This window comes from Leiobunum rupestre, chromosome 8 (assembly GCF_980474605.1).
Source record: "Leiobunum rupestre chromosome 8, qqLeiRupe1.1.hap1, whole genome shotgun sequence".
NCBI lineage: Eukaryota > Metazoa > Arthropoda > Arachnida > Opiliones > Sclerosomatidae > Leiobunum > Leiobunum rupestre.
Window position 1 is genome coordinate 57247907 of NC_143391.1, and position 14312 is coordinate 57262218.

Consider the following 14312-nt stretch of genomic DNA (forward strand, 5'->3'; position numbering starts at 1 on the left):
TGGGCGCATAAGGGTCGCATAGTCTTAAATGCCGACTAACGCATACGCTTTGATTTTTCGTAGCAGTCGGCCCGACGTTATTTTAAGTGTCTGTAGACAACCGGCATCCCAAATTTTATCGAAGTTATGTTGTGCACGTCATATCAACCCAATTCGGACTAGTTCGTTTTTCTTTCATTTATGTAGAGGTCTGGCCAATCATATTTTTAGCGGCTGTGGACAGCGTCATTTCGACTTCTCAATTATAAATAGTATTTATAATTAAAAAAATCACGCACGTTGGGCCTAGGCTTACATTTTACGAAAGCTATTGACGAACACGGAAAAGGACGCCTTATAAAGACAGGCAGGATATTTCAAGAAGGCAAAGGCTATGGTAAACAGATCGAACTGCAATAAAAAGTTATGAAATCTATTAGTAATTTGACAGATTGTTGGGTGAACATAAAAGTTGTAAGAGTTAGTATATGAATATTCAGAGTGCAATAGGGTTAAAGATGCTTATCAAAGTTTTTGGTGTCACCTGTTCACTTCTTTGAACTTGTGACTCTTAGTCAAATTGTGAAAATAGCCTCTACTGAGGTAGTTCTTTAACTTCATTTACAGAGTTAAATTACTCTATCTAAATGGATTAATAAGCTGGAATCTTGGGGACGCAAGAAGCTTCAGACTACTAGAGGAATTACGAGAAAACTCCTATCCCTTGATGTTTTTATTCTTTGTAACTGACATGGCGCAAATGAGAAAATTGCCTTAAGAGCAAAAGAAAATCATAATATGTATAATTGATTTCTGTAAAATTTACTTCGAAGCTGTAGATTTTTCCATGAACCTTAAGGTGGTAAAAGATGAATATGTAGAAAAAGCCTTTTAGATATTGTTAAAGCATAAACAAGGTGGCAGACTTAGAAGATATTTCTAAGCTCTACCTTCTAAATCCTACGTAAATGAAAATGACTTGAAAGTCGTGTGTTACTAATAATTTGATAACCGTATTGTTCACTAAAAGCTATAATTGAAAATTTTAGGGTTTGAAATGCTAGGGCTAAGCATAACGCGCAGTGTTTTTTGTTACAATATCAAATTAAAAAATATATAATTATAAATTTTAAAATTAAACCATTAGAATTTACACTTTTTTAAAGACCGTCCATGGATTGGGTTGTTCTACACTTTTAGATAAATGCAAGTTTGTCCTCTTAAAGCCAAATATGGATCCTTCAGAAAAACTTGACCACTTTATCCATTTTCAAAATTCTCACCGTCCCTTCACCGGAAATGAAAAATTATATCATTGCACTATCAGTACTAGAATTCATATTCTTCCAAGGCTGCAAATATTTCTTTTCCGAATTAATTTATGTATTTCATTATTTTTATTTAGAGTCTAAAAACTGCCACTCCAACTGTCGGTATAGGAAATGAAGACTTCACCACATGTTTAGTCGACGTCAAAATAGAAAATGACAAATTTTAAGTTCCGACAATCGAGCACGGAGTTGCCGCTCTATTTGCGGGTTTTTACGCTTATAATAATAATAATCAGCTAGGCTAATACCCAAGGCACCACCTTAGGCCTAAGTCATCAAGCGACTTTTTAAGCCATTAATTTAGGTGTCCGAGTCACAATTCGTAGGATGGTGGTGGCGAGCCCTTCACGCCACGCGATCCAACAGCTCCCTACACTAACTATTACCGTTAACCTCTTCAAGTTTTTACGTAAGGGGAAAACCCCTTAAGCCAATGGGGAGAGAACTTGCAAAGGAGTTATTCCACCCAGATCCACAAGCTAGGATCGAACCCTGCTCCTCTTGCTGCGAGGCGAAAGTGTTAACCACTTCGTCACCCCACCAAATGGAATTTCTAAAACCCGTCGCAGAACATGGAATATTTAAAAAAAAATGTGTTTAAAATTAGTGTAGATAAAAATTATTCCAGTTTTATAGTAACAGTTTAAATGTAATACTTTAAATGTTTTTCATTTAATTTAAATTTCTGGAATTCCGAAGGGGCCGCCCTGGCGAACTCGAGATACAAAATATGTTCGGTCTAGAAACCTAGTTTAACCAAACAACCTGTCAACAGAGGTTTTATCTCGCGGAAGCAACTCATCCGTTAAACGCTGAATTCCATTTTGTCACGTTCTAATGTAATATAAATTGTGTTATTCTTTCTAAATTTTTCATCAATTTACATCTTTGGATAATTTAATTTCTCGGTTATTTTATTAAATGGTATTTTTAACGTTGTTAAAAACCGGAGTTACGTCGATTTTGATGTTGCGCTTTTAGTTTCTAGATTTGCTTAGAAAAGGCACATTTCTTGGTACAATTTTTTAAGTTTGTGGAATTTAGGTTGGTCATCTGTTTTTTATTATTAATTCATCATATCAACTAATTTCAGCTTTGTGGTTTTTGCACATGAGCGTCAGTGTTAAAGGTCTTAAAAAGAACACTGTTTTTATCGTATTTATGCAACGCGCACAAACGTAAAAGAGCGTCATCGAAAACGAACGAATACCGTAAGTTCGATGAAAAAGAGCAATTTTCTACTAAAAAACATGACTTAAGAAATTGAAAAGCTGGGCAAGCCAATTTACACTTTCAACTCTATGCGATTTGGCATAACCCATAGCTAAAACGTTGCGCGTTGGTTTATTTCAAATGTTTGTAGGTGGTTTTGTTTTATTTCAAGCATGTTTTTCCTCAACCCTGTTTGATTGCTATAAGAAATATTTTTATATGTTTTTAATGAAACGTTTTCTTATGAAAATAGCTGTTAAATGATAAGTTGATGAATTGTTATATTGTGTATTCAACATCCAAATTGAACAAAAAACATCAAAGTTTGTAAACGATAGCGGATTAGAAAAATAAAACACGTAAATTGAGTTTAAAATGAAATGCACAAGGTGGGGTGGCGGAGTGGTTAGCACTTTCGCCTCGCAGCAAGAGGAGCCGGGTTCGATCCCAACTTGTGGCACTGGGTGAAAACTCGGAACAACTCCTTCTGCGTTGAGTTTGCAAGTTCTTTCCCCACTGGTTTAAGGGGTTTTCCCCCGAGATCTTCGGTTTCCCCTTCCATAAAAGATTGTTGAGGTTAACGGTAATAGTTAGTGTAGGGAGCTGTTGGCTCGCGTGGCTTGCAGGGCTTGCCACCACCCTCCTACGCATTGTAACCCGGCCACTTGAATTAAAGGCTTTAAAAGTCGCTCGATGACTTAGGCCTAGGGTGGTGCCTTGGGTATTAGCCTAGCTGATTTATTTATTATTTTAGCTACATTAAGTTAATTAATTTTTCTTATTATGGAGTCTTATTTTAGAGCGGACCGCACTGAGATTGTGTGTATTTATTATGGAGAGGGCAGAAGAATTCTAACCATGGTTTGCGAGAATTTCCAAACAGCCTTTTCCGCAGAAAGTGATGATTTGTGTTGTAATAAATCTCGTATTTAAAACAATTACGCAAAATCACTTCCCCTCTACCGAGCTACGCTGCAGCAAGACTTAGGATATTGAGATCACAAAAGAAGATTCGACTTCTGCAACCGGTTTGCCAATGTTGTTGACAACGATCGCCAATTTATCCGCAACGTTTTGTTCACAGAAGAATGTTCATTTTCAAGAAAGGGACATTTAAATCATCAAAATAATCACCTAGGGCAGGAAGAAAACCCTCACTGGGCATTTCCACGTCATCACCAAGTGCAGTTAGAACGCTTAAATGTTTGTGTTGAACTCGTGGGAAATCGCCTCATTGGTTCAGTGTTTTTACTTCTAAATCTCAACGTTGAAAACTTCATTTTCTTACAGAAGATATCGACGACCTTCCTTGCTTCAACCGCGAAGACAATGGTACGACAAGATATGGTGCCCCGCCTCATTATCACAGAGACGTGACTTCTCACTGATGAAATCGGTTTTCCCGAGTTCTTCGGTTTCCCCTTTCCATAAAAACTTGAAGAAGTTAACGGTAATGTAAATATAATTTGGTTTAGTGATTTCCGAGATATGTTCAAATCTTTTAAAAAGTTTCCCAACTTTTACTTTCCCACTTCGACCTTGTGTTTCTTAAGAGTATGATGGTGGATATTTTCGGGCAACCACTAGCGGCGGGGGAGGGGCAAATGTGACCTTGTTGCCACAGGTAGCCCGAGTTTCCCCCTATGTGATCTATCTCCTTTCATTTCGCCCTAGTTTCTTTTGGGATAGAGCGAGACCCGTCCCTATTCGTTTATTCCCTCGCGAACCCATTAACTCCTTCACTCATTGCCCCAATTTTTAATATACTTTCGAATTGAGGATTGCCAATTTTCGGAGTTCTGAGAAACTCCGCATTTAATTTTATTTTCTACGTGTCTTATTTTTGGTTTTATTTATATGTGGCGTCTTGTTGTCGACGTTATTTTAAAAGTTGAATAATTGGGAACGCTCTGGTCAACCCTTTGAGGTGACCGGCTCGTGGGACCCATATCATAAAAGTGAGCGTCGTTACGCTGTGGTTTTCATTGGCTGGGCCCCAATCAAACGTATCTAGGCCAAGGTGCCCTGATTGGAAAATGACTTTCCCGTCAGAGACCACGTGAGATTTCTTGGAAACAAAACGACGGACTCATGGAAAAACAGGATCTGGGTCCTGGACGCACCTGAATGCGTAAACGGAGATCACCGCTTAGACGGGATGAGTTAAGTTGGAACCATCTATGGTGACCCGCGATCAAGAAATCGGCCGTGCGGACTTATCAAAAACGCGTAACGTGCGTTATGGGCCAACCACAACTGTATCGTTGGGTTGTGCTGTCTAAGATGTTCGTGTGTGCCTGTGTTCAGTATCCGTAAGGAAGCAGACTACATGGGACCAGCTGGAAGTAGGGTCCCAGGAGCAGCCTTTTGGAGCACTGTCAAGGCTGCTCCACGCGTGGAGCTACTTTGACACTTTTATGGTGCAATTTGATGGTATAAATATAGCTAACATCAAGGTAAAAGGCCCCACAATTTCGAACGAGAGAACTCAACTATGTAAGTATACTACTTTTACAAAATTATTATTATTTTGTCTATGTCGCTAACATAGAAAATTTACATGTCTGCCCAAGTTTTGTTTGCCCTCTCGTCTGAGAAGTTCATCGAAGTTACACCTGCTCTCGATGTACGCCTAGGTCTTCGTGATAGTTCTACGGGGATTATCCTACACGAATCCAACTTCCACGAACTTTACCGAAAGAAAGACGAAATTCTCGCTTTCTTCGAGAATGCAGACTCTCCGGGTGCTTCGTGGTTCTTCACCGGCTCTGAGACGCAACGTATTGAGTTGTGTACGTTTCAGAACCGTAAGCTATTAGACGTTAGAGAAGTGCGTGCTGGTTACGGCGAATTGTACGGCAAGTTATTGCCGACTAGGAAAGGTTTAGCCGTCGGTTACACCTTAACCAAGACGTTAATGGACAAGTACAACAATGTGACGTCATTCCTTAACGAAGCAAGACGGATACATACTCTTCTAAAAGACTGTATACTAGACCAACTACGTAAATGTTGCTACGGTTGTGAAATAGACCATCCATCTCAAACCCAGCACAATTGTCTAGAAGTCTGGGAAGTACGCGTTGCAATGAACTATGAGTCCGCAATAAATAATCTTGATTATGTCGAAATATATAAAGTATTTTGTAAATGTTTGGTAGCTCAAATTGTCTGTAACGCGAAACAACTTTTGTAAATAAAAGATACTAGATGTAAGAAAATTTGTCATTCTTCAAAATGGATTTCGTCCTACAACATCCTTTCAATGGGCTTATCGCTGGTGCAACTCAGTCGGGTAAATCTTTCTTCGTAGCTAATATTATCAAAAACAAAGGCACGTGTATTTCACCCCCACCTGAGAGAATAATTTGGTGTTATACCGAATACCAACCTAAACTATTTAATTCGGTACTGGATCATACACCCGAAGCGGAATTCCACGAAGGGTTATTGAACGTAAATATTTTAGACCCTAATGTAAAGAACTTTGTTATACTAGATGATTTACTATGTGAGATATCTAACAACAAGGATATTACTAATTTCTTGATACGAGGGTCTCATCATAGAAACACCTCAGTTTTTATTCTTATGCAAAATTTGTATTACCCTGGGAAAGAAATTAGAACATTAAATTTGAATGCGCACTATTTAATCATTTTTAAATCACCACGTGACAAGTCAGCAATATTTCATTTGGCGATACAAATTTACCCTACCAACAGTAAATACGTCATAGACGCTTTCCATCAAGCTATCGCTAGAGATTTTGGGTGTTTATGGGTGGATTTGAAACCTACCACGTCAGATGATCACAGACTGCGAACCGGACTTATACCAGGAGAGGAAGCTGCCGTTTTTGTACCAAAATGAAGAGAGTCCATAACCATAAAGATTTTTTAAAGTATTTAACAAAGTGTAATTCATGTCAAAGAACCGCCGCCATCAAGTATGCAAATAAGGATGCAATCAAGACTATTGTTGAATGTTGTATAAATGTTCTGCGAGGGAACGTGAAACTGTCAGACGTGCAGAAGAAACGGCTGAAGAGACATTGCCAAACTTTGCGGAAGATATCTAAACCCAATTCTTTAGAAAAACGAAAAAAGATTCTAATAGAAAAAGGTGGATTTCGACCTTTACTGTTAGCGCCTCTACTATCTATTGTAAGCAGCGCAGCTGGCGCCGCTATAAGTCGAGCTATCAAAAATGGCTAGAAAGATGATTCTCGTTCCCGAAGAAGTTTATCGAAGGCTGAATTCTCAACCGAAACTTGACGAAAACTTGGATACCAAAGCTGTTTTGAATAACCAGAATCTCAATCAATCCCAAAAAATGGAAATGTACAACCATGTTCTGCAAAAAAATATTAACAAAAGAACTAAAAAGATGAAAGTCGTGGAAAAACCGAAAAAGAAGGATTGGTTCCCTGAAATTGCCATTGCGATTCCAGATTCTCATCTCAAACCCGCCATTGCATTGTACAAGTGGATTGATAATAATACCAAGATTGAATGGGCTTCTAACGGTGAACTTATGTATAAGGAACAACCTATCGACCGCTCTAATATTATGGACATTTTACACGAATCTGTTAAAGGACATAGAACCAAACCGAAATACAATACTGTCGGGATAGACAAATTTTACGAACTGCTTAAAAATGAAAATGTTCCCAAAACTCTCGTTAAAAATAAATTTCCTTTTAACACCTCTATTGATACCCAAAAACCAAGTGAAACGGTGCTACATACTGAGAATGACTCGGAAGGTGAAAATTATTTATATTTACCCCAAAGCCCCGAATCTATGGATGGAAACGGATTAATGAAATGGATAAAATTGAAATAAAAAATATAAATGTATATCATGGAAGGTTGTAACGACTCCACCCCCACTGGATTGCTATCCTCTCTGTCATTATCGTATATGAAATCACCGAAAGTTATAACGGCGTTTTTAATATTATTTATAATTATCGTTTTTGGACTATTTGAGTTCGCGTACTGGTATCACGAACGGAAAATGAACTGCACGAGAAATGGATAAACTTGAAAAATATACTTTAACGTAAAGAACCCCGGAAGTTACGGCGGGGTACACGCTCTTTATCGAGCTGCCAGAGCAAAGGGGCTAAACCTTTCCTTAAATAACGTTCAGGAATTTCTAAAGCGACAGGATACGTATACTTTACACAGACCAGTGAGACATAAATTCAAAAGAAACAAGACTATAGTGTATGGAATAGACGAACAATGGCAACTTGATCTGGCGGACCTGCAAGATATCAAACGTCACAATAACGGTTTCCGGTACCTATTAAGCTGCATCGATGTATTTAGTAAATACGCTTTCGCTGTGGCTACCAAAGATAAAAAAGGAACAACAATACTTAAGGCTTTCAAATCGATCTTGGAATCTGGTCGAAAACCAAAGATTGTTCAATCAGATCATGGTAACGAATTCCTTTGCAAAGAAATACAACGAGAATTAAAACGTCTAGATATCAAGTTTTTCGCTACACATTCGGAAGTGAAAAGTAGCGTCATAGAGAGATTTAATCGTACTTTGAAATCCCGCATGTACCGATATTTCACGGACAAAGACACCCATAAATATATCGACGTATTACCTGATTTACTGGATGCATATAACAACAGCTATCACAAATCTATTAAATGCAAACCCGCTGATGTCACAAATGAAAATTCAAAACAAGTGTGGCAGAATTTATACGGGAAAGTGAATTTTTCGCCTCCCGTTGCATTTCCCTTTGAAATAGGTGACTTGGTTCGAATTAGCAAGAATAAAAAAACTTTCGAAAAGGGATATAAAGCGAACTATACCGAAGAGTTATTCAAGGTGGTTCAGCGAGTACCGAGGGACCCACCAGTATATAAACTCGAGGATTTGAAATCAGAGCCCATTTCGGGTGTGTTCTACAAGGAGGAAATACAGAAAATCGGTAAAGATCTTGTAAACTGCTTATTTAAAATAGATAAAGTTCTAAGGAAGAGAACCAAATCAGACGGAACCAAGGAACTACTAGTACGTTGGAAGGGTTACGGTCCAGATTTTGACTCTTGGGTACAAGAAATCGTTACATTATGAGTTTCTACATTACGTTACCGTCAGACTCTTCTATGCGATATTTCCAAAACAATACTATAAGCAAGTTTAGAACGTATTTACCGGAACCGATAAAACTCGAGGGGATCTACGAAGTTGGAGTGGCCGAAATCAGTTACCCAAGAACCTGGAATAATGTTAAAGAAGAATGTATAGTTCGAATTTGGAAAACTATATCTCTACCTGACCCCTTAGAAGAATCAAAACCCAAGAAACAGAGAAAGAGTCCTAATACAAGAGAGTTCAACGATGTAATGGATTTCGTAAATATAGTAATTCCACCAGGATATTACGAAGTTGAAGATTTACTGGAAATCATGACTACTGACGACGATGGGCAAAATATTAGCTCCAGAGTTAAACTCTATTACAACAAACCAAACCGCCGTGTAGTTGTTGAACTTTATGAAATGAACCAAATTCATTTTCCCAATGAAATTGCCCTTATTTTAGGGTTTACGAAAACACAGGGAAAAGATGTTACCGTGGTTACATTAATGACGGCTCCTTTCAGTTGCGATATGGACGCTGGATTACACTCCCTGTTTATATACTCGGATATAATACAAAGCCGATCGGTTGGTGACTCGGACGTACCACTGTTACGAATAATAAGCATTCAAGGAAAAGACGGTGATACCGTAGAAAAAGAGTTTTCACGACCGCATTATATGCCTATAGCGAGCAATAACTTCCAAACAATCGAAATTAATATTATGAGTGAAATGGGATAACCCATACATTTTGAAAGAGGAAAAGTTCACGTCACTCTTCATTTTAGACCGCGAAGAACATGGACTCTGCTAAAAAAACCCACTCGAAACTCAAAATTCGCTTCATTAACGACAAGTGAGTTGAAGGTACAACATGTCCCCGCATAACGCAGATCGAGTTTCCGTGAACGATTATCAAAACTATTATTTAAATCAAATTGGACACGGATCGATTCCGGTATATCGGAGAGTAGCCGTTCAAAGAGGATATGGACTCGGTAGCATTTTAACTTCGGCGTTTCGATCGGCTATGCCCATTATTAAAAAAGGAGCATCCTTCCTTGGACGGAAATTTTTAAATGACGGGGCAAAAGTTGCGTCAGATGTCTCAGGTGGGGTTTCCTTGAGAGAAGCGTTGAAAACGAAGGGGAAAGAAGCGGGGAAAGACGCTTTAAGAAAATCTGCGGAACACGTGACGAAACTAACTGGGAACGGTAAAAGAAAACGTAAGCCATCAACAATTATCAGTTCAGTACGAACGAGGAAGAAGAATAGACGTTCATTGCTTCACTCCGATATATTCTCGTAATAATGGCGCTACAACACCCAAGCTCTCAAAACAGCATCAGCTCGGAACTAGATTTATTTCACGTACCGTATACTCAGACTGGAATAATCGGAAGCCAATGGGTAGAATATAACCCAACAACGAACGTAAATGAAAACCAAGCAATTATCTTCAACATCACCGGAAACTCAGAAACGTACATTGATTTGAAAAACACCTTATTGCAAGTTCAAGTGAAGATTGTGAAACCTGACGGAACTGTACCTAAAGCTGAAATTTATGACGCTGTATCTAAAAAACAACGCCTGCTGATAAAGTCGCACCAGAAAATTTGTTTTTACACAGTCTCTTTGGAGAAGTTCACGTATCATTGGGTGACAAATCTGTTACGTCATGCGCTCAACAGTATCCTTACAAGAGTATGATCCAGACACTTTTGACTTTCGGAGGACCCGCGAAGGAGAGTTTCCTAACGGCTTCGCTATTCTACTAGGATCAAGCCGGGAGATTCGACGAGTATTTTGATAACGCCGGATTAAAAAAAAGAGCTAAATTTGCGCTAGAAGGCTTTATGGATATGATTGGAGTAGTCCACGTCGACATTTCCCAACAAAATCGACTTATTCCTAACCTGATAGATCTAAATTTCAAGTTTATCAATAGCCCTAACGAATTTTGTATACATTCCGATGGAACTAAATGTAAAGTGGTTTTTAACCATGCATCATTGTTCGTCAGAAAAGTGAAGTTGACCCCGGAAATTATGATATCTCACACAAAAATTTGGAAATGGCAACCATGAAATTCCCCACTACAAGAACCGAGTGCAATTCCTTTTCTATATCGGCTGGCAACAAGATATGCGTAAAGGACAATTTATTTAGTGGACAGTTACCTAATAAAGTGGTTATTGGATTCGTAGACCAGAATGCGTTTTTGGGAGATTATAAAATGTCCCCTTACAATTTTAAAAAAATTTCGTTAAATCAAATCGCTTTATACGTCGATGGGTCCAGCGTTCCACACAAACCCTTAAATCCAAACTTTACAGATAATTTGTATATGCAATCTTACGCCAACCTCTTTCTTCAAACTGGACCATGGAATATTGACGAAGGAAATTTCATTGGAAGAGACGAATTCGCTAATGGTTCTGCCCTATTCGCGTTTAACCTATCGCCTGACCTAAACGATAGTTCTACGCAAAGTTTTAACCTTATAAAGAACGGAAGTGTTCGATTGGAATTAATTTTCGGAGAATCGTTGCCGTCAACAGTCAGTGTTATTTACTATTCCGAGTACCAGTCGTTGGTAGAAATCGACAAAAACAGAGCGGTGTTGTTTGATCAAAGCGCATAATGAATTCACGTCAACTCGAAAAAATACTCAAGAAAGATCCATATACCAAATATCTGTTCAGAGGCATTTACCCTGCGGATAAACTACCCACGAATGTGAAATCGTACCCATCGTTATACATTTTGAACACAGATACGTCAAACGGCGAAGGAATACACCGGTGTCTGATATATATATCAAGGAAATTTAATTGTACCTTCTTTGAGAGTTTCGGAAACAGTCCAGATTTGTTTAAATTTAATTATTTTATCGAAAAAAACAGCTTAACTGTCACGTATAATTCTGTTCAATTGCAAGGAAATTATACTAAGACTTGCGGGGGATATTGTGTCGAGGTATAAAATTATTTCAAATATTAAAAATATTTTCAAAAAACAAATATAATAATGATTGTATGATTGTAGAATTTATGTATAAGAAATACTCAATAAATTTGTCATACAATATTTTATTTTTTCGTTTTATAATGTCCATGTGCTAAAGTTGCGATACCATCGGCTAAAATATATCATAATTGTTCATACTGTCGGCAATTTTTTCCCGACTAGACTTTATTTGCTGCGGGATTATCTCTGGTGATAATGTCGCGTGTGTAAATCCCCTGAAATACGGCATTGCCTCAACGTCCGTACCAGTGTTGCCAAGTTCACGGGTATATCGTGCCCGCACCACCATATACCACTTGATACCTTTATTGGCACTCAGTTTGTTTTGAAGATACGTTTCAACCTTAGCACGGTGTTCATTTATAAATAACACAGGGTCGGTAACGCCATCTGGTGCCGTTATACGAGCCGAAAAAATTGCGTCACCAAGCGCATTAACCTCCTCTATTTGAAGTGGATGGATGGCTGGTTGAATTGCTAGTGGGATGGGTGGCTGATTGTCTGGAGGTGCAACGGGTGGGATAGTTGGTTCGATAGAGGGAGGGTTAAAGTGTTCGTTAGTGGGTATGCTATTCGGTGGGTTAGCGGGTGGAGTGTTAGTTAGTTGGAGGTTAGCACCTTGCTGTTGGGCTTCCCAGTTGGATACAATAGCCCCCAATTCTTCGGCTTCCCTGTCGTATTGTCTGTCTGTTAATTCCATCGGTTCGGGGATAGGGTGTATCGGGTCGCCCGAATCTCGAGCGATCGCGTCATTAAACATAACACCTAAAGCGTCCATTGCGCGATCACACTCACTGTGTGTGATATTCGGCGTTAATGTTTGAGCGGCCTCCACTTGCATGACATAATCATCGACTTTATCATCATCGTCTTGCGAATCGAAACTGTCGGAAAATAAGTTCAATGTGAAGTCCGTAACAGACTCATGATTATTTACATTCGCAACCGCGGCGTCTAATATCTCATTAAGAGAAGACAAAGGATCACATGTTAGGCGATCACCTATAAATAAAAATATTTTATTTTATAATTTATAATTTATTTATGAAGGGGAAAAAATCCTACCATTTTCAACTCTAACTCTTTTCCGAGAAATAGAGTCCGGAGATAATCCCCTTTTTACAGGAGAGTTCGACGGTGTATGAGACTGGCCCAGTCGAGGTGACGACGGGTTAGCGGTTCGGGGCGACGTCTTTGACGTTGTCACCGACGTGCGTATAGATGACGCTAGTCTCACCGGTCTGACGTTAGGATCTGGAAGACGGACCGGGTGGGTGAAGCGGCTCGGCGGGGCGGGCTGACGGCTCAGAACGTGGAATTACCTCCGACCTGGGAGATGATTCAGACTACGTAGACGGTCCGGGTTGACAATGCGATGGTGGCGGTGGTAGTCCCGTTAGCGACAGTGGGTGCGCTATCGGTGGATTTGGTTGGCGGTCATCTCTCGTACCGGGTGTCGCGGGTACGCCGTGATTAAATTTACTTTGATGCCGTTTTAAAATATCACGCCTCGGAAATGGCTTATGGCACACGGGACATTTAAAGGAAATATTACCGTGAACTGATAACATGTGACGGTCGTGATTTCTCTGGTGGTTGAAAACGGTTGAACAAGTACCGCACGAATACATCTTGAGTCCGAATGTGACCTTTTCACTCTATACACGACCTTTTATACGTACTGGTAGGCTTAACATGATTTACAGACTACACCCTCGCTCGGCCTTTGAGCATTCTCCGCACGACCTTCGGTAAATCATTACCCAGCTTCAACACCCCGCATTTCCCATGATTCCCATTGCTTAAAAATGTCGTATGCTTAACGTTCTTCATTTCCCATGATTCCCATTGGTTGAAAATGTTTTCCGTCTAAACTGCGTCCGAGATGGTGGTGAATTTCGTATTACCCCGAACACAACATTGTGCAATGCTGGGTTACATCCCCTTGATCTACTCCCTTTTTCCTATTGGATAAAAAATGACGTATCCAAAATCAACAGGGCCAGTCAGGTTAATGGGTTTTTAGGGTCACTTTTATACAAAGTGTAAAGACTATATACATATACTTCGCTAGATGGACTAACACGTTTCGAGAGTGTTAACAGCTTTCTGAATAGGATCACTTGTCCAGTAAGCAATATATATATAGTCTTTGACGAACACCTGGGGAAAAAGTGGGGAGAGTGGATTCTACGGTAGATTATTACAAACGGGTAAGAAAAACTTTCCACCACATCTTCTGTCCATCTGGAGCTGTAGAACAACCGATGGATTTTCCCAACACAATTTTTTGGGGTACATCTCCTTGTTATAATCCATGTTTCCTATTGGTTAAAAATGACGTAGCCAAAATCAAAGGAACAAATCAGGAAAATGGATTTCTACGGGTCACTTTGGGATTTTCTTCAAAGTGCACCTGTGAGGGAGGATTTTCGAATAAGGTTTTTCCACAACTATGGTTGGATTCCACTATATCTGGTATGTACGTCATGAAAACTATGAAAGTGCATGGTCATGATCGTGGGAATTACACCCTTCACGACCGTTCAACGGGAATAAAAGGGATCCTACGATGACCAGAAAGGTAGTTCCTGATTATCACCAAAATGGTCGACGGAAGAAGGTGCCCAGCCTT

At 39.3% G+C, this 14312-nt stretch overlaps 1 protein-coding gene across 1 annotated transcript; it reads left to right on the forward strand.

The window, feature by feature from the left end:
• The first annotated feature begins 9955 nt into the window (after positions 1-9955).
• LOC149933768 (uncharacterized protein F54H12.2-like) lies at positions 9956-11291 on the forward strand. The gene is made up of 2 exons (XM_090157414.1): positions 9956-10351; positions 10671-11291. The coding sequence occupies exons 1-2, from the start codon at positions 9956-9958 to the stop codon at positions 11289-11291; spliced, it is 1017 nt and encodes a 338-aa protein (XP_090013540.1).
• Positions 11292-14312: the final 3021 nt, after the last annotated feature.